Raw genomic sequence first — 21,651 nt, forward strand, 5'->3', positions numbered from 1 at the left:
AAGCAGTATGGCAGTAACAACTCACACAACATCATTACCAGGGTCAGAACATCAATGTGAAATCCTGTTTGACACTATAAAGCAGCTGGAAGCTCAGGAAGCAGCCAAGCGAAAGGAGAGCCCCCTGCAGCATATCAAATCCATAACTACAAATCTGCTGACCACCAAGCACAATGCACAGTTATTGAATTTGATTGGAGAGAAATGTATGGTGAATTGTTTCTTTGATGGTGTAGCGACGAAAGCGCTATGGGATACCGGCTCACAAGTCTGTCTCATGAATGAAAAGTGGAGAAAAGAACACCTCCCACACACAAAACTACGCAGTCTCGAAGAGATCCTAGGTCCTGGAACACTTACTGGTCGAGCAGTGAATCAAACAGTGATCCCATTCGAAAGCTGGGTTGAAGTGACGTTCAAGCTGGGAACAGACAAAGCCACACCGTTGGAATTGGAGGTACCGGTATTGGTATGTGATGATGATGAGGTGGCTGAGGAGCCCATCATTGGATACAATGTCATCGAGTACTTGTTGAACAGTGGTGTAGAGCGACCTACTAATATAAAGACCAAAGCCTTGAGTACTGCACTGTCCTGTGATTGCAAGAAAGCAGAGGTTTTGCTTAACTTAGTGAAAAACCAAGGCGAAGGGTTCAGCGATGGAATAGCAAAAGTAGGAAGGTCAGTAACGAAAATTCCAGCCAAACAGGTCAGAGCAGTCAAATGTTGCATTAAAACGGGCCCTTTGTTATCTGAACAAGATGCTCTTTTTGTACCGGATGAGTGTGCGAAGTGGCCAGAAGGACTGAGGGTGGAGGAAAACATTGTCCACCTCCAGAGAGGGACCTGTTCACGTATCTGTATTCCTGTGATCAATGAAACTACTCATGACATCAAACTGCCTCCACGAGCAGCTCTGGGCCACATACAGCGAGTAAAAGCCATCTACCCTGCTGAGATGAGACCGGTAACAGCCCAGAAAGAGAATGCATGCTCAACTGTGACACACACCACCCAAAGCCTGTTCTTTAAAGACAGTGAACGAGTTAGCCAACCTACAGAAAACGTAAATACAACGTTAATAGTTCAAAAGGAAAACCTTTGGGACCCTCCTGTATGCGTTGATCACCTAACACCTGAACAGCAGCAGAAAGTGAAGCAACTTCTAAGAGAGGAGAGTGGCGCTTTTTCTCGTGATGACAGCGATGTAGGATGTATTCCATCTCTCCAGCTAAAAATTCGACTCAATGACACCACATTTGTGAAGCACACATACATGTCTGTCCCTAAGCCACTGCGCCGAGAGGTCAAAGAATACCTGGAGGATCTGTTGAACAAGGGGTGGATTACTAAATCCAAGTCACCGTATTCTTCACCGGTGGTCTGTGTGCGTAAGAAAGATGGAACCCTCCGCCTCTGCTGTGACTATCGGGAGTTGAATAAAAAATCCATTCCAGATAGACACCCTATTCCCCGCATACAGGACATGCTCGACAGCTTGGCTGGCAACGCCTGGTTCTCAGTCCTTGATCAAGGCAAAGCCTATCACCAAGGGTTTGTAGAGGAATCCAGCCGGCCTCTCACTGCGTTCATAACACCGTGGGGGCTATATGAATGGGTGAGGGTCCCCTTCGGATTATCTAATGCTCCCGCCGAGTTCCAAAGGAGCATGGAGGACTGCCTGAGGGAACTGCGTGATGAGGTATGTCAACCATATTTAGATGACAACTTAGTCCATTCAAAAACATTTGAGGATCATCTTCGAGACATTAGAAAAGTGCTGCAGTGTTATCAGAATCATGGTGTCAAGCTAACGCCTCGAAAATGTGAAGTGTTCCGAAATCAGGTACGATTCCTAGGGAGGCTGGTGACCAAAGATGGCTACACGATGGACCCGGCTGACATCGCTCCTGTCCAAGCACTTAAGGAAAGAACCCCAAAAACAGTTGGTGATGTGAGAAAGTTATTAGGATTTCTCTCCTACTACCGGTCATAAATCGAGAACTTTTCCCGCAAGGCCGCACCCCTTTATCTGCTACTCGCTGAAAAGAAAACACCAAAGGAGAAAGGACAGATGATGCGGAGAGGAAAGGGGAAAAAGAGCCAAGGACAGTTTGCGTCGTCACATCCAGTTACATGGACAGATGAACATCAAAAAGTCCTCTGTGAGTTAATTGACTACTTATCTAATCCACCGGTGCTGGGATATCCAGACCTGGATGAACCCTTTGTACTTCATTGCGACGCTTCACAGGAAGGCCTTGGTGCGGTGCTCTATCAAAGGCAAAAAGGCAAGTTAGTAGTAATAGCGTACGCGTCAAGAACCCTGACCCCTCCTGAGAAAAATTACCATCTTCACTCAGGAAAGTTGGAGTTTCTGGCCATGAAGTGGGCTATATGTGAGCGGTTTAGGGACTATCTCTTCCATGCACCATCATTCACCGTGTATACGGATAATAACCCTCTCACGTATGTGATGTCAACAGCTAAGTTAAATGCCACAACGTACAGATGGGTGTCAGAACTAGCTGATTTTCGATTCACCATCAAATACCGTCCAGGAAAGTCAAATGGGGACGCGGATGGCTTGTCGCGTATGCCGCTGCACATGGAACAGTACATGGACACCTGTTCAGAAGAAGTGCACCCTGAAACCATCGTCAGCATATCTCAGTCAGCGGTGGTACAGAGTCAGGAGAGAGGGCCATGGTTGTGTCCACTTACAATTGAAACTGCATTGTCAGAAGAACAGGAGGAGGAACTGTTCACTTCAGTGGTAGAAATCCCCAAGGACGCACTAAGAAAAGCCCAGGAAGAAGACCCTGAAATCCGAGAAGTTTTAGCATGCCTCAGATCGAACAAGTGGCCTAAGAACAGAAGTCGGGGACTAATGAGGGAACGAGAAAAACTATACCTGGATGAGCATGGTCTCCTGTTTCGGGAAACAGCAACTCGTCATCAGCTGGTACTGCCTAGGAGATACCATGAACTTGTTTATAAGGAGTTGCACAAAGACATGGGGCACCTGGGAACCGAAAGGGTGCTAAACCTGATCAGAGATAGGTTTTATTGGCCCCACATGCAAAAGGAAGTGGAACACTTTGTCACACACGTCTGTAGTTGCTTGAGAAGCAAGCGTCCAAACAAAGTGACCCGAGCTCCTTTGATAAACATCACCACCACTTACCCCTTTGAGCTGGTCTCTATTGACTTTTTGCATTTAGAGAAGTGTAAGGGGGGTTATGAATACATCTTAGTGGTGATGGATCACTTTACGCGCTTCGCGCAGGCGTATGCATGCAGAAACAAGAGTGCCAAGACAGCAGCTGAGAAGGTGTTCTGGGACTTTGTTTTGAAATTTGGGTTCCTGACAAAACTGCATCATGACCAAGGCCGGGAGTTTGATAACAAGCTGTTTGCAAAGCTGCAAGAGTACAGTGGTGTGCAAGGCTCCCATACGACACCGTATCACCCACAGGGGAACGGTCAAGTCGAGCGGTTCAATCGAACATTGTTAGCCATGCTAAGGACCTTACCAGAAGCCGCCAAAGCCGACTGGAAAACATCACTCGCAAAAGTTGTGAATGCGTACAACTGTACGAAAAGTGAGGCGACGGGGTTTGCGCCCTATTATCTCCTGTTCGGCCGTACTCCCAGACTGCCTATTGATATCATGTTCGGTGTACCAGCAAAGGACCAGGGTTCCTCTTACCATGACTATGCAGAGAACTGGAGGAAGAGAATGACAGAAGCGTACAAGTTAGCCTCAGAAGTGTCACACAAAGAGAAGGAAAGAGGTAAAGCTCTGTATGATAAGAAAGTACATGGAGCTGAACTAATCCCTGGGAACAGAGTACTTGTTCGGAATTTCAAGGAAAAAGGTGGACCTGGAAAGCTTCGGTCATTTTGGGAAGAACAAGTTTATGTCATTACCAAGAGAAAGTACCAGGATAGTCCAGTATATGAAGTTCAACCTGTACATGGGAAAGGGAAAACAAGAATATTACACAGGAACCTATTGTTACCATGTGACTTCTTACCTGTAGAGAAAGAATACCTACCTGGAAGACCTGAAAAAGAAAACAAAACAAGAGAAAAAGCTGGAAAAACTTTGACACAGAAAAAGCAAACATTCTATGACAGTTCAGAGAGTGAGGATGATTGGAGATGCCTGGTTGGAGTGCCAGTCGACGAGGCGAGTCGGGGCGTCCGAAATGGTCTACAGTCAAAACGTCCAGAACCTCATTCAGAAGACACAATGATGCTGAACGATGCAGAACCAGAAATGGAACATGAACGAGGAGCAGAACAGGTAGAAGATGATGTGTCATCATCTGGAGGAGAGGCTGGAGAAACTGATGATGCTGGAGAAAGTGATGGGGAAGCTCCTTCACAACCTGTCTACAAGAGAGTATATCCTTTGAGAAATAGAAAACAAAAGAAAATGTTTACTTACCATACTCTAGGTCAGCCTAGTATTGTAGAAGGGTAAATTGATTTAAATCATAGTACTGAGTTCTAGTTAAAATACTAAAAAGTTAAATTAGAAGTTCTAGTTCAACTGCTAACACAGTTAAATTGAGATCTAAATAAGATTAAGTTTATATTTTTTTTATGTTTTGTTTAAAGAGGAAAGTAGCCATAACATTCTGGTAGGAAACACAAAGTAAATTGCTTCTATGGTGCAAGGTTAAATTCCTTCAGTGACAGTACAGATTCCTGTTGATTAACAGTGATGGTGGTGGAAAATCATGGTGCACAATGATGTCTGCTGCAAACACACTGCATGAAAAGGAGATATATGTTGTGTGTTGAGTGACTATATAGCACGAGTACTGAAACTATTGTATCACTGACTCCTTCCACAGAAATGATTTAAGGCTGGAGACCCAGTAATGTATTCTGAGAATGTCGGGACTACATTCTGTTTTGTGGGGGAGAATGTGGGAAAAACTATTAAATATAATTTGTAGTTAAAAGTTAGACCCCCCCCATAATAGTTTTGTCATTTCTATTTGATAGTTATTTGATTAAAAATTGGTTAGTTAATTATTCAGCACATGCATGTATATTTGTAGTATGCAGCAATGCAATGGTTGTCCAGTGTGTGGCAGTAAGCCAGAGAAAATCCCCGGGGAAAAACCCGAAGAGTGAGAGTTGTTGATGAGACTGGCAGTGTTATGTTTTGTTGTACTGTGTGATACGGAGCTGTAGCAAATGATGCTGGCTGAATAAAAGAACCCAACCAAATCACACGCTTGCTATTTCCTTCAAGTGTGTTACATTTAAATATTACTGTTTAAACTAGTAGAGATGAACAGATCAGCTCTAACGTCACAGAATCCTATAAAGAATTATCCACCTGACACCCAAACATATACTGTATGATTTTCTCTTCTTTACCCTGCTGGAAAAAACAGCTTATACCAGCTTAAGCTGGTAGCTGGTTTAAGCTGGTCCAAGCTGGTCATTAGCTGGTCCAAGCTGGGGAATAGATGGTCAAAGCTGGGGAATAGATGATCAAAGCTGGTCATTCGCTGGTCCACCAGCTCAGCCAAGCTGGTCCACCAGTTTGCCCAGGTCCTCAGCTTGACCAGGTCCCCGCCAGCACACCCAAGCTGGTCCATGTTCCCACCATATATTATGTCGCAGAGACTTCACAGAGTAAGATATGATCCCGTATCAACATTTATTGTTGATCCTGGATCAACGTTTTAATCAAAGATACAACAAGCTACCCTTAACTCAAACCCTAAACATTTTTAAGCCCTCAGATTAGTGTAAAATAATAGTTTGAGGAGTATTTCTTAAAACCCCCTAACCCAATCCTAAACCAAAATCTAACATGCACACTAATCTTATGCCTGCAATCTGATTGGTTAATGAAAATGTTGATCCCGGACCAACAATTGTTTTGATCCAGGATCACATCTTAGTTGGTGGTATCACGTCCACCATAGGGGTGTCAACAATAATCGATTCGGCAATGCATCGCAATGCGGGCATGCACGATTCAGCATCGATGCAGCAAAGTGCCATAATCGATTATGTAACTGTTTATTTTCTGGCCTCGAGTGGACAATAAAGTTGTGAAGTTTCAATTACTTCCGGGGGCATAACAACAACAATCGAAACGGCTGAGGCGGAGAGAGATGACCGTGATAGATGGGTAAATAAAAACGCACCCTTATATGGAAAGTGGACATATGGGCACATTTCGGATTCTATGAAGTTAATGGGAAACTAGACAAGACTTACGCTGTGTGTAAAATTCTCATCTCAGGTATATAATTGTCATTGTCTTAAAGCTCCTAAGCTTCCGTTTTTGTTGAGAATAGTTGCACTTGACTTTACTACTTGACTGATTAAAAATTTGCCTTGTTGTGTACAGTAGAATTCTGATGCATCGCAATGCATCGTAGAATCGAATTGAATTGAATCGTTACCTGTTGAATCGTAATTGAATTGAATTGTGAGGGCAGTGCCAATGCACACCCCTAGTCCACCATATAGAATATATGTAGCCATAGGTCAAAACATAAAACATGCAGAATAAACAGGCAACTTTTAATATGTTACAATATATTGTGGTCCACCAGCTCGCCAGGGCCCCACCAGCTCAGCAAGCTGGTCCATGTCCCCACCATATATAATATGTCGCAGAGATTTCACCAAGTAAGATGTGATCCCGGATTCAAGACATCAACAAAAGGGGAAAAAAAGTTTAAAAACGTCAAGACAGCACCAAAAAATAAGTGTAATAATTCTGTTACTGTAACTTATTTCTGTTTGCTCTGCGAGACACATGCATTTCAGTCAGTTCACACACTCACTGAAATGTGTGTGTGTCTCACAGCGAATGTGTGCCCTGCGACTTCAAAGAATCCACACATACATATTTTTTAAAACAGACATGACATGATATTCTTATCATGTTTTGCTTAACTTAGCAACAAAGCTAGAAGATAGTAGCTAACGTTCACTTGTCAAGACGGCTGCAGAAATATTAATCGACTTTTGCCCAGTCAAAATCCAATCCAGGTTTTTAGTTTCAACTTGCCAGTTTCGAAAATGAACGTAGCGAATGGGTGACGTTGTATTGTTCAGTTACAACTTTTATACCTTTAATGTGCAGATACTCAAGATTAATGTGAGATTGGCAAATCACTTACCATCGGATTGAATCTTCTGCTCTAATTGCTTGATTTTGTTGACATACATCTGGAGTGAATAAGGTTCAGTCTTTATGTCTTCAAAATAATCCAGAAGATCGGGAATCTGTCTGGATTTTTCATCTTCCTTCAATATCAAGACTCTGTGTCTTCCCCCAAAGAGACTGATCAGACTCTGAGTTTCTCTGCTGAATGTTTGAGTATCTGTTACACTTCTGTCAATGGTGAACTCGGATGTAAAAATCACCACAAAGTTTTCTCCAGAGTCAAATAATCTTTGGATCGCCTGCATTTCTTCTTTGTCTCCATCAGTCAGTGGACCATCAGGAACAATGATGAGAAACACATGAACTCCAGGATCACAAAGAGACAAACAGCTGAAAGTCTGGCGCATCACTTCATCTTCTGAGAGTCGACTCAGAGCTGGAAGCTCCATCAGATTGATCAGACGTCCACACACCTCCATCTCTCTCCTCATGAAGTCTGATCTCATCACTGATCTTCTGCTGCTCTCCTTCATCATCAGCTTTGAAATTAAGCTTTTTAATCTTCTGTCACTTCCACACAGAACCAAGTTCAGTTTTACATCCTCTGAAACTGTTTGTAAAGAAAGATTAAAGTTAACTTCTCAATGTTTGTGTTTATTTTTTTTGCAAAATGTTCACACTCACCTCTTTCATCTGTCTCCTGCTTCATTGTGAATCGCTGTGCATCTTCATATTCATCATAAATCAGATAACTGCCATCATTTGATTTGACAATGTCTCTAAATGTCTCTTTAAGATCATCAGGAGAGCTGTTTCTCTCCAGTCTGTAGTGTCTGCTAAAGCATTTTTTAATGATTTTCTGTATGTTGTCATTGACTTCAGTTTGTTCCTCAGTGTGTGAGTCGTGTGTTGTGAGCACCAGTGTGTGTTGATAAACACTATCAGAGAAAGAGTTGAGTATGATCTCCACATGCTCTTGATCTTCTCTTGAACAGTCATCAGGTTTAAAGATGAGAAGGATGAGATGAGGTCCTGGATGAGACAGATCCACACACTCTTTCACTGTCTGTATGATCTGGTGATATGAGAGGTTCAGCTGGAGCAGATGAGGACAGTTGATGATCATCATGTCTTTTCCTCTGACTCTCTCAATCTGATGATCATCTGGAGGAGCTTCACTATCAAACGCTGATCTTCCCAACATGAAGTTTCCCACTCCACTGTTTGCTGACACATCTTTACCCAGCAGAATAATTCTCACTATAATAGAAATTGTGTTTACTTTGCTATAGTATTTACAAATAAACATTTGCACACCTGTAGGTGATAGATGTGTGCGTAGGAGAGAAGGACAATAAAGTCCAAATACAGACACAAACAAAGAGAATCCTGCACACTATCTGCTTGCAAAAACATCAACATTTCTTTATTAGCAACGTCTCAATTGCATGCCTTCATCAGGCATCAACACACTTTACAAACTACATTGTATTTAAAATATAACATGACCAATCACAATGAAGAATCATTAATGACCAAACAAAATGACTGAATGAACACATCGTTAACAACACATCACAAAATTAAAACCACAATCATAAATTAATATAGCAAAGATTATAACATCACATTTAATAATGCTTCATCATTTATACCCATAAGTGTTTGGAGGGTGAAAATCCAAAATGATTCACATCTCTATAGGAGTAATTCAATATCACCTTCTCTAGGTGGCACATTTACTTTCTCAATCCCACGGAAATGTAAGGACGAAACATCATTATTAAAAAATAAAAAATGGGCAGCAACTGTATGATATGTTTTTGCAAGCAGATAACTTCGCTATTGTAAAAATAAATGTAACATGTTATAAAAGCTGTAATGTAAATCAAAATCTTCCAGCAGGAGATGGCTTCATGACTAATGACTTCATGTGCTCTATCTTACACCCGGCACAATGCAGCGCAATACGCGACGCAAGTGTCTTTTGCTAGTTTTGCGCAATGATAATTTTCACATTTAGCGCCATGTTATTTAAATAGCAAATGCATGTGCGCCCCCTTTTGCACCCATGGGCGTTCTGGTCTGAAAACGAGGTGTGTTCAGGCGCATTGTTGGCGTGTTGCTATTTTGAGGCAACTAAAATAGATGCAATATGTTTTTTTTTGTTATTTAAAGAGTGCATTAGTAATATGCGCCTATAAGCGGGACGACAACGTGGGTTTACTCATCACATACATGAATGCACAGCAGCACAATGCTTTTAAATATGAAAGATTAAAGGATTGAATGTAAATTTTTATTATTGAATCTCTTGGACATAAACGAGGATCAATTATGAGACGTTAGAAGGCGCAAAGAGCTGCACCTGTAGCCTGGTAAGTAAATAAATGCTTTGCTTTAAACAAATGCATCTGACAATGCGTTTAGATTGTTAAAATAGGGCCCCATGTGTTTGTTGCTCTATATGTAGAAACTTACTGTTAGGAGGATCAAAATTATTGCTGCGTGTTCTCCTGTGAGCAGGATTGTGAACAGCAGACACTGCAGTAAACCGAAACATCACACTTATATTAAACTCTGAATTTCATAACAGTAAGACATATAAATAAAAAACAACATGTTGTGTGTATCTCACCTGTGCTGTCAGACATAATCCTGTTCTCAGTCTCTGTATTTAATCTTATTTACTGTATCATGTAAGTTGAAGTCTGTCTTTTCAGTGCTCTGTAGGAGAATACAATAATGTTAATCAAGTACACGCACACTAATCAAATGTTCATAAAAAATGTACTGTCAGTAAGTTTGGATAAAAGCACCTGCATATCGTAGGTGTTATGTTTTTAAAGGTGCTGTATGTAAGATTTTGACTACTAAATCAAGAAAAATACTATTTGTAGTTATAAAACGGTTAGTTCCAATCCTTGACTCTGATTGGTCAATAGCTGTGCTTTATTCAGAATAAAACACGGCTAAGACCGCTTCACCCAACGGTTCTATTTATCACTGCGCCCTTAGCAACACCCTTAACAACCACACGTATCAACATAAACATAGAAAAAAACGTAAAAATTATAAAGGCTAAAATGTTTAAAGTAAATTTCGATTTGCTAGGTGGCATGACGATGGATGAGTGGTTTAAAGGGCAAATTCTGTCATCATTTACTCATCCTCATGTTGTTCTAAACCTGTATGAATTTCTTTTTTCTGATGAACACAAAATAAGATATTTTGATAAATGATGGTAAACACACAGCAGATAGTGACCATTGACTACCAAAGTAGGAATAAAGAAATATGATGGAATTTAATGGGTACCGTCAACTGTGTGCTTACCATCATTTATCAAATTATTTTCTTAGTCATTTATCGCAATACTTCTAAAATATTTTTTTCCTACTATGGAAGTCTATGGTCACTTACTGCTGTGTGTTTACGATCATTTCTCAAAATATCTTCTTTTGTGTTCATCAGAAAAAAGAAATTCATACAGGTTTAGAACAACATGAGGACGAGTAAATGATGACAGAATTTTCATTTTAAAGTGAACTATCCCTTTTTAGAAAGAATTTGTAGAGACTTCTACAAATATGAACCGTCATGCTAAAGTGCTGAAGTGTAACATTGATAGATTTGAGAAGAAAAAAATACCATGAGCAAACCCAATGGGCAGTGAAATGCTTCAGTGACTGGTGTAGAGAAAAGGGTTGCAGCATTGATTTTAAACAAATCACCAAGACAGAACTCAATGCACTTCTCTGTGACTCCTACCGATCTGTCAAAATCTCCAAAGGCCAAAAATATGGGATCAGTAGCTATGTAGCGTTACGTGAATTAGCGATTCCTGAATGATCCACCTTTAAGTTTGTCCTGGTGTCTGAGAAGAGAAAGAGAATTCACCTCATCAAATAATGTTTTCGTTGGACTCGTAAAGACAATGAGAAGAGAGGATCGTGATAAAACGGAGCATCACACACAAATTTCTACTGAAGATTTCAGCACCATAAAACTGTCCAATTCGCTTAATCCCAACACACCTAAAGGACTCGTAAACAAAGTCTGGCTTAAAGCAGGGCTGGACTGGGACAAAAATTCGGCCCTGGCATTTTGGCCCAAACCGGCCCACACTATATACTCTGCAAAAAATTATTTAAGAAAAAATGTTCTTAGTATTTTTGTCTTGTTTTCAGTAAAAATATCTAAAAATTCAACAGTTAAAATGCTTTTTCTTGATGAACAAAACGACCCAAGAAAATAATAAAAAAAAAAATCCAATTTAAGTGATTTTGTGCATAAAACAAGCAAAAAAATCTGCCAATGGGTTAAGCAAAAATTTCTTGAACATTTTTCTTAAACACTAAATGCAAGAAAAATTTGCTTACCCCATTGGCAGATTTTTTTGCTTGTTTTATGCACAAAATCACTTAAATGTAAAATGTTTGGTCTAAAAACTAGACTTATTTTCTTGGGTCATTTTGCTAATCAAGAAAAACCATCTTATTTTAAGAATGTTTAGATATTTTTACTGAAAACAAGAAAAAAATACTAAGAATTTTTTTTCTTGAAAATAATTTTGCAGTGTATAATTACAAATACCACCCATCTTTGCACGCCTTTAAATATGTATAGCAATAGCAACTCCAATTCCATAAAAGCACTAAACCCAATTAATAGCAGAACAGAGTGAGAGTTGACACAACCAACACTGCTAGAACGTGTTATTTATTAATGCAATAAAACTGTATAATCCACACTTATGAATCCTAAAACAAGCTTCATGCAATTGGCAAAATTTGCCATTATATTGCTGACTTATTACAAAATACAAGTGCTGCTTACATTAATATTGAAAACTGATTATTACTTCCAGTACTTACAGGAAAGTATTCACTACATTAACTGAACTAAACTAGTGTGATTACATTATTTCATATTTTATGATATGTATGATTACATATTTTGTGTTTTTGACGCTTTATCAAGGGGTATCCATCTAAACTTGTGTTTTGAAAGCAGTTCTGCTTACCGCAGGCACTATACACTCACTTCTCCCTCGTCTCTCTCTCCCTCTCCTCACTGACCCTTTGCGTGCTGGTGCTGACAGTGCCACCGCCGCCACCATCATCATCACCAGCGATGCGAGATGAAGGTCTTGCTGCCGCAGAAAACATTTGTGTGTTTTTAACACATTTTGCAGCGTCTGCCTGAAGAGCCTGCTTCTGTTTGTCGCGCAGTTTTTCTGCGCCTCCCTTGCGTTTTCTCTCTCTCTCTCTCTCTCTCTCTCTCTCTCTCTCTCTCTCTCTCTCTCTCTCTCTCTCTCTCTCTCTCTCTCTCTCTCTCTCTCTCTCTCTCTCTCTCTCTCTGTTTTGACACGTGAACTGACCGACGATGAACGCTCGCTTGCACAGAGACCAAAGCGGTGATTGGGCCAGCTTAATGTCATTAAAAAAAATAACCAATGGGCTGCTGCTTAAATGTGAGTGGGCCGGTCTATCTAGGAAAAGAAAGGATGATGACTGCTGGTCAGTCATTGGGCCAGCTTAATGTCGTTTAAAAAAAATAACCAATGGGCTGCTGCTTAAATGTCAGTGGGCCGGTCTGTCTAGAAAAAAAGACGCTAACTGGGCTGCTCAGACAAAAATAGTATGAGATGTATCGGCCCAAAAAGTACGTCGGCCCACCGGGAAACTGCCCGGTTTGCCAGATGGCCAGTCCGCCCCTGGCTTAAAGTGCAGTTACACTTCAGACATAGAGGAAAAGAGGGGAAGTACATTTCTCTTCTGCCATCTAACCCCCCCTGCTTTTTACCTTCACCCCAAAAAGAAAAACATCTCTAAATGTGTTTGGTACGTAGATCACGCAGCGGCACATAAATCATTAGCTATTTATAATTTGTGTCACATCTTGTTGTGTTAAAGTTTTTTTCTCGTTTTTGACTGTTGCAGGTGCACAAGAGAGCCTATGGGTGTGAACTACCTTGCAACAATGTCGCTGAGAATTTGTAAAGCAGCAGGCACTTCCAAGGTTTACACAAAACACTGCCTTTGCAGCACAATTGTGCAGAGATTGTCCGATGCTGGTCTCAAATCGAAGGAAATTATGTCTGTGAGTGGACATAACTGTGAAAGTTCACCACAGAGCTACTGGAGGCCAAACTTAAAACAAAGAAAGCACTGGAGCCAGGCCCGGATTGGCCATAGGGAGAACCGGGAGGATTCCCGGTGGGCCGGCCTGTTTTTTTGCCACAAGGACCGGTGTTGTTATGCCACCGGGATGAAGGTTGCTGTCCCTAGGCTGCCAGCACTCACAGCAGCCCCATTCGCGTATTTGCGGGTGAGAGATGTCCCCGCCGCTTTATGCCCAAGTTGATTGTGTCCCGAGTCCCGACCACTTATTGGAAGAATTCTTGCATAAGGGTTCATTAACATCTAAAACGCATGGAAAACGCAGGACGTGCCGCTTTCTTCTGCTTTTTAAAGCACTTACTTGTGAACACGAGTTTTGTTTCAGACGCGTCTATCACGCTTGTCGGCCGCGCGTCTACATATAAAATAAACTTGAGCGTGTCTTGATACGAACGGCCTCTAAAAGGAAAAAGATTTACAAATCGTATTTTTTTTTAAATCCAAGTCATAGATGTAACAATGAATCCTCTATGAATAGTCATTATTCATTGTTTATTGCAAGAGGAACAAAAATCTATTTGATGCAAAACTTTATGCAAAACTCTAAGAAATCTATTTTTTTTTTCAAAAGTATGTTTCATGATTTCTTTTTTGCCTACCTTAGCCTACGTTATTTGGCAATAGACATGATCTAAGTAAAAATAAGATATAGATTTTTTCCATTTGTTTCCAGTGCATAGGCTACATGATAAATCTTGCTTGTGTATTGTATATCAGGGGTTTCCAAACGTTACCAACCCAACAGGTAGGCTAATCTCAAGACCCACCATTTTTTAGAAATAGAAATATAGGGGAAAACACATTTGTTTCCTTTAGTTTTTGAATAAGTTTAATAAAATGTTTTATAGTGGGGCTGCACGATTATGGCAAAATAATACATGTTTAGGCTACTGCATTTGCACTGAATAGGAAATTATATATTTGAAAAATACCTATACTACTGAGTGTTTAATGATATTATTTTAATAGTCAGTTGTGAACTAAAGTGGGCCGGTCTAAGACATCAAACTCTAGGGCTGAAAATGAGTCCCACTCCAGCTCTGACTGGAGCGACATTCTTGCTGCAACAGAAAACACTGCTGATAGTGCTGAGCCCCAACTAAAGAGAACGGCGTTAAATATCACCACAGTGGATCCGATTGAAACGAGACAAATATTTAATGTGTGCACAATAAAAGGAGTTGTTCAAATACACTGTGTGCAAAATTATTAGGCAAGCTGTAATTTTGAGGATTACTTTTGTTATTGTACAACTACAGTGCTCTTGATTAATTCAAAATGTTAACAAACTCTCAAACCTGAACATTTAAGTAGTAAAACTGAAATTTTGGCTTTCTTAAGAGAATTTTTCTATGTACACCATTATAAGGCAACTATTAGTGTGCAGAATTATTCTAATTATTATTTTTAACTACATGAAAAACAAAGATTTTCCCATCTCACTTGTTTTTTTTCACCTGTTAAAGTGAGAATAATAAACAAACTCTACATTTACAAATAAACATTTAATAAAAAAATAATAATAATAAACTCAGTGACCAATATAGCCACCCATCTTTTCGATAACAGTCACAAGCCTTCCATTCACGAATTCAGTCAGTTTCTTGATCTGTTCAGAATCAACATTTTGTGCAGCCGCAACCACAGTCTCCCAGACAGTTTATCTTCACTGTAAATGTCCTGCTTAAGAAGGGCTCAAAAGTTCTCAATAGGGTTTAAGTCAGGTGAAGAAGGGGGGCATGTCATTAGTTCTTCATCTTTAAGGCCTAACAACGACCTTCAGACTTTACTTATTCACGATACAGCACAGCCTCTGGTACCTTATTGCTTACATATTTCTGACCCTGGACCACAAAATCAGATGTAAGTTGTACAGGTATATTTGAACAAAAAGCCAAAAATTGCATGGATCAAAATGATAGTGTCACGGTGATCCGTGTCATGTTTTGTGTCTGTTCTATATTGTCATCACCTGGACACTTGTTAATTATCACATCATTCATTCCACCTGTGTGTCATTAGTCTTTGTGTATTTATACCAGTGTTTCTGTCACACTCATTGCCGGATCATTGTCATTGCTTACCATGTCTGTTTCCTGTGTTACTTGTTCTGGATGTTACTATGTTTTTGCTACCCTGTTACTCCTCGTGTTTTTGTTTCCCCATTTTATTATTAAATGTTATTTATATTTTGAACTCTGCGTTTGCGTCCTGACTCCCGTCCCGTGTCGTGACAGAATGATCCGGCCAAACTGGACGCAGCAGGTTCACGGAGGGCGGCTCCCCCAGGAGTTTCGTCGAGGGGGAGTAGTGACATCGGGGTTCATTCCCCATCAGCCCCGATGTCTCTTGGGGACCACCGTGAGCGATCGCTCGCTCCTGCAAGCATGCGGGAGGAGGTTCGGCCCAGGCGGTCCCCCAACGGTTGAGTCGTCGTCGACGGTCCCTCGGAGGACCACCATCCTGCTCGCAGGGGGATCCTGGAACGGACCACGCCCGATCATTTCCCCGGGGTGGCTACCGAGAGAGGGTCTCCGTTTCCGCGAGGGGATGGGAGAGGACTTCCGGGGCAGCTGATCATCGGCGATTCCCAGGAGGGGGGTAATTCGTCTGCCTCGGTTCTCGGAGCGATCGCTCCGGTTCTCCTGGCGCAGTCCGGCCAACCGTTCCTGTTGGTCTCATCCCGGCGGCTGCTGGCTTCGCTAGGGTCCCCAAGCCCTCCACCCCTCCCTTGGACTCTCGCTACCAGACTTTGTTTTTGTTTTGTGTTTATGTGAGTAGCCACTCGTAGAGGGAGGGGTTATGTCACGGTGATCCGTGTCATGTTTTGTGTCTGTTCTATATTGTCATCACCTGGACACTTGTTAATTATCACATCATTCATTCCACCTGTGTGTCATTAGTCTTTGTGTATTTATACCAGTGTTTGTGTCACACTCATTGCCGGATCATTGTCATTACAACCCTGTCTGTTCCCTGTGTTGGATGTTCCTGTTTTACTTACCTGCCTGTTGTTTTACTCCTCGTGTTTTGTTTCCTGTTTTATATTAAATGTTATTTATTTCATGTGAACCCTGCGAGTGCGTCCTGATTCCTGTTCCCAGTCGTGACAGATAGATTTTTCATTTATGCCAAAAATCATTAGGATGCAGCAAAATTAAAGGAAATAGATGGATTATGTTGTTATTGATTCCAGCTCCATCCATTTTTGGTTTTCTAGGAGTTACACACTGCCAAGATATATTTCAGAGGGCAGCACATGTCATGATCCTTTTTTATCCATGCCCGAATTTTTCAAATGTCGCCAAGTACAAATAGTCTATTTCAGCTCGAAAACAACCAAATAACAAATGAAAAGGTTTCCAAGCAGCATATCATTGTGTTTTACAGGACCGTCACAAAACAAATTCAAGAAATATTACCATTGAGAATAAGAAAGCAAAAATTAATTTAAGGGGAACTCCCAGGATGACACAGGACAGCAAAAAATAGGTCAAAAGTCTGTCATCAAATGTATTTTCTAAGTCTGATGTCTTGTCTAAGTAGGTATATATAGTCTTTTTATTGTTATATTGTATGTTGTGCATTGATTTTTTTTCAATTTAATATTATAATTATAAATAAGTGTTTTTACATCTCTGGCATAAATAAGGCTTCTGTTGTTTTATTATTAAGTTTCTGTAACCGATGTCAGCTAGTCAGTAAGAACATTGCTCATGGGCTTTAGTCTCCTTGTGAGTGTATTTTATTTGTAGTACAACTATGGTAATACAAATAGCAATTAATCTGCTAAAAACATGGTTACTATACTTATAAAACTATGGTTCGTTTTCCTTATGATGATAACTGTGGTTGGTCTTGTACTATAATAAATATAGCCTATTACTCAGACTGTAATCTTATATATCTAGTGATTACCATAAGAGTACAGATTCAAGTATTTTTTTAAACATGAAAGTGTGTTCATAAAAGCAGGTTAAATATGAATGTTTATATATAGTTATAGTACAGAAGTAACTCAGTGATGATTTTGAATAAATAAGCTGCACTCATGCTGGGTTATTTTTAAACCAGCATTGGGTTAAAAAGAGACAAGCCCAACCTGTTGGGTTATAATTTATTTAAACTATGCCGTGTAGTTTCAACCCAAAATGCTGGGTTGTTTTAATGCATTACTGGGTCAAATATAAAACAAAATGTGTTAATTTAATCAAATGCCAGGGTTGTTTCCCTTTTGACCCAACATTTATTAGATTGTAAATTTGTCATTCAGATAGTATGGTGAACTTCACCTGTATTTTAAAACCTAATGATTTTATCTGGCTGATCATTAACTGAATTTAGTAGATAAGCATTATAAACATTATTGCTTAACAGCACCATCAACGGCCCCAGTTCAAAGATCAATCAATCTGCATTTTGTTGGTGCAGTATAGACCCCTTCACAGCTTCACGTCACAGGCGGTTCCCACTGCGCATGTTGGGGTCAGAAAGGTCATTACAGCAGATTGAGTTGCGTATTATTCGGTATCGTCAAGAATGCCTACTTGTGTCGTGGGCTTTGAAAATCACACCAGGTCTGCCGTTAAGTTTTTCGTGATTCCTGCAGAATCTCAAAAAAAAAAAAAATTTGCAAAAAAAAAATACTGCAATTAAACATGCAGACTGGGACAATGCAACGATCAAAGAGGCTTGTGTTTGTAGTGCTCACTTCATTTCAGGTAAGTCATCATTTTTCAGCCCTGTTAGATTAAACTAGAAAGGCTAAATGGTATGAACAGTTTGACCCCATGCTGCGCGTGCACCCGATAGTCATTCAATGTTTACAAACCTTGAAGGGGTCTATTATTGCCTCAATAAGAAATCATGCTGTGTGAAATAGCAGAGAGCGTACAGTAGCTCAGTTTTTTTTGCTCTTTCTTAAATCTTTTATTTAAATGCTTTTGTAAGGCGTGGAGTATAGATGTTAATGCTTTTCAATAAGAAGATGGATGAAGGTATTCTCAACTATTAACTTTTATTCAAGTTAGCACAGAGAGCCTCAACAAGAACACGGAGCACAAGGGAAAAGTACTCCTCTCTCCCTCTATTTTTCTCTTCCCCGCGCGCATTCCTCCACCAAAATAAAAGTCCATCATAATACATGAAAGAAATAGGTAAATGCCTTATAAAATAAAATAAACAAGAATGAAATACAACCATATAACAAACTTTGTCTGTCTCACACTTTGTTGAATTTAACACATTTAAGATTTGACTGTTCACATGATTAGTGTTGTTTGTTTGTATGTGTTTTGTATGTAATATCAACGCTAATATCATGGAAATTCGTACATATTTCACGAGGTGGCTAATTCATATTAATTTTTACGACATTTTTTTTTAAGATTTTGCTTTGATCCTTGTGACGTTGGGGTTAGGGGTGAGGTTTCATTATTGTTTTTTATACGAATTAGCCACCTTGTAAAATAAGCACAAATTCTTGTAAGATCAGGCTGGTAATATTGTATTATCTTGTTTGGGGGGGACGCCAAAGGAGATTTTGCCCAGGTAGGTCAAAATGGCTAGAAATGGCCATGTGATTTGAATGAAAGTGAAACTGTTAAAGCAAAGGAATTAATGTAATTTAGATTTTAAATACATTTATATTTAAAGTAATATTATGTGATGTGTCTAATGATTTCCAGGGCAGTGTCGGTCCCGGAGTGCAGGTTTAATCAAGCACACCTGGGGCATGTTCAAGTTCAAACCGGTGTGCAACATTTTGCTAAGGTTTCCGGGTTGTCTGAAATGACATTTTTCCTGGAAACGATATGCACTTGTGTGCAACAGGGTTTGAGATATGTTTTCTCTTGTTTGGTTGGTGTGCCGAACTTGCAGTCCAATCAGCAGCAACATGTAAATAAACCACACAGTACTAAAGAGACAGCTTGCGCAATTTCAAGTTGGAATGCTGTCTTTATGGATGGCAAGGGCAGTGACTCCACATCGTATTTTACAGTATTAAACATGTATCTATAATGATTTCATTACGCTCCGAAAAACATTTCAAAAAGACACACAAAGAATGGCCTTCTCAGCTACCATAGTTGCACCTCTTCTGTCATCAGAACAGTGTGTTAAACCAGGGGCGTGCACAGGAATTTTGAGGGACAGTTACTCTCACACCCTCCAAAAAAAAAAAAAAAACAATTCACAGGCTATATGAAGGACTGAGAATAACAGGTTCTTTATTAAAATATATATATATATTAAGTGTTTCATTGTAAAATGAGATAACCACCGTTTTTTTAATTGTTCAGAAATCTAGTTTTTTGGTTGTGCATTCCAATTAATATAAATTCAACTGCAGTTGGTTTGTTTTGATTTAAACCTTCATAACTTAAAAAAATACAGCTAAGTAGCACCATAAAACAAAATAATAACATGACAACATAATAATAAACATGTTTTGACAAAAATGTTAAAAAATGGATTTATCTCGTTTTGCAACGAAACTCATATACACAAAGTACACAAAGAAGTAAAACACTGAAATACAGCACTCATTAACCTTAACTACTACTAATAATAACACAGAAAAACATGACTTTGACATGAAAATCCCTACATCAATATATCTATCAATATCCTATCAAGTCACTGATAGGTTTCTCTAAATGTAATAACTGAAAATGTGTTTTTCTGAAAAATGTGGACATATGCATCTCAGACAGCTTGGGGGTAAGTAAATCAAAAATATAATTTTTGGCTGACCTATCCCCCTAACCATTTTGATACACTTACATGATACAAACTGATTTTAGACAAAGTTTTCTTATGTTAAGAATCTTATGTCATTTGTGTGTTGTGAGAAGCACTTACATCATACAGTACAGTATACAGCGAATCAGACGTCAATCATCGATGGATTTTCTTCAATCTGTGCTACAGTATTTCTGGAGGTTGCGCGCGTTTAACTGTGTCAGACGACGAACAGGTCACGCGTATATGGGTACATGTGTAAACTGATTCGCGAACCAATTCAAAACGTTTGGCCCATTTGCTTTGTTAAGAACTGACTCAAAAGACTCATTTATTTGCAATACTTTGTAAGGAATTGACTCAAACAAGTCATTAATTTGCGAATGTCCCAAAAAACACGACACAGCAATTTAAAAATAAAATACACATTTCGTAATTAATTACAATACAGGAACAAAGGAACGCCACACAGTGTAATGAAGGGTTTGAAATAAAATCTGCAGGACTGCAGCACACCAGGACCGACATTACCACTGTAAAGACGTATATTACAAATAGAAAAAATTAGCAATACCTGTAAGTTAAAGTGTCGTCATGTGTAGACGATTCTTTCACAAGAGCAGGAATGGATCTGAATGTTGGAGTGAGGCAGAATATTTAGAACCTCAGCAAACTCCACAAGCTGGACGAAAATGCGTCAGATTCACAATGATCTTGCTTAACTTCATTGCCTTACTGTTCTGCATCTTTGCCTTATATATCTCTCTGTCAGTGTACTTATGTATAAAGGTAACTGGCATTTTCTTGGGCGGAGCATGTGACTGCACAAATGGCCAATGGTGATTTGAGATCAAATCTTTATCACTGACTCACTGTACACACAATGAAATTCTTGTGGAGCAAAGTTCAGACACCTTTATTTACGAGTCAATGTGTCTTTTAACTAACTAGTCTGACCAGAATGCAAGCTGATGTGTATGCATTGATTAGAGCTATATCAAGATTCAAGATTGAAGATTCAAGATTTTTTATTTGTCACATACACAATTATATAAAGCATATATAATCAGCAGTGAAATGTGATTCAGGTCCACTCCAAGGACAGTGCAAATTATTAAAGTAAACAACACAGTTGAACAATATACATAAATATAGCTATAAAAGGAATGGAATGCAAGTAAACAATAAAAATATGAGAGAAAATAACAAATGTAAAGTAAAGAGATATAAGGATGTATACTGTAGAATTAAATAATGAATGGAAAATAATGTGCATGAAGGTACACAGTAATCTTAAATATTAAGATACACAGGTGTGTACAAAAGGCAATGTGAATGTGTGTATTATACTTAAATATTAAGATACACAGGAATGTACAAGAGGCAAATGTGCAAACAGGTTGACACTTTCAGCATGTCAAAGTGAGGTAGCGAATGACTTACTGATAAAGTGAGTATTAAGTGTGAACATGATGACGATAAGAGTCTGGTTTTGAGTTAAGTAGCCGGATGGCCTGGGGGAAGAAACTCCTCCTAAGTCTCTCAGTTTTAGCCATCAGGCTA

The 21,651-nt window shown here is 39.5% G+C and overlaps 1 protein-coding gene across 1 annotated transcript in view; it reads right to left on the reverse strand.

The window, feature by feature from the left end:
- Nucleotides 1-20,823, reverse strand: part of LOC135768890 (uncharacterized) — a 34,441-nt gene extending 13,618 nt beyond the window's left edge. Inside the window, exons 1-5 of the mRNA XM_065278251.2 lie at nucleotides 20,663-20,823; nucleotides 9,798-9,886; nucleotides 9,641-9,703; nucleotides 7,844-8,419; nucleotides 7,173-7,769 (exon numbers count right to left, since the gene is read on the reverse strand). Of these exons, the coding sequence (XP_065134323.1) occupies nucleotides 7,173-7,769; nucleotides 7,844-8,419; nucleotides 9,641-9,703; nucleotides 9,798-9,813 (1,252 nt within the window). The 5' untranslated portion in view covers nucleotides 9,814-9,886; nucleotides 20,663-20,823. The remainder of the gene's footprint in view (nucleotides 1-7,172; nucleotides 7,770-7,843; nucleotides 8,420-9,640; nucleotides 9,704-9,797; nucleotides 9,887-20,662) is intronic.
- Between the last annotated feature and the right edge of the window lie 828 nt (nucleotides 20,824-21,651).

The sequence above is a fragment of the Paramisgurnus dabryanus genome, chromosome 3 (assembly GCF_030506205.2).
Source record: "Paramisgurnus dabryanus chromosome 3, PD_genome_1.1, whole genome shotgun sequence".
Classification (NCBI taxonomy): domain Eukaryota; kingdom Metazoa; phylum Chordata; class Actinopteri; order Cypriniformes; family Cobitidae; genus Paramisgurnus; species Paramisgurnus dabryanus.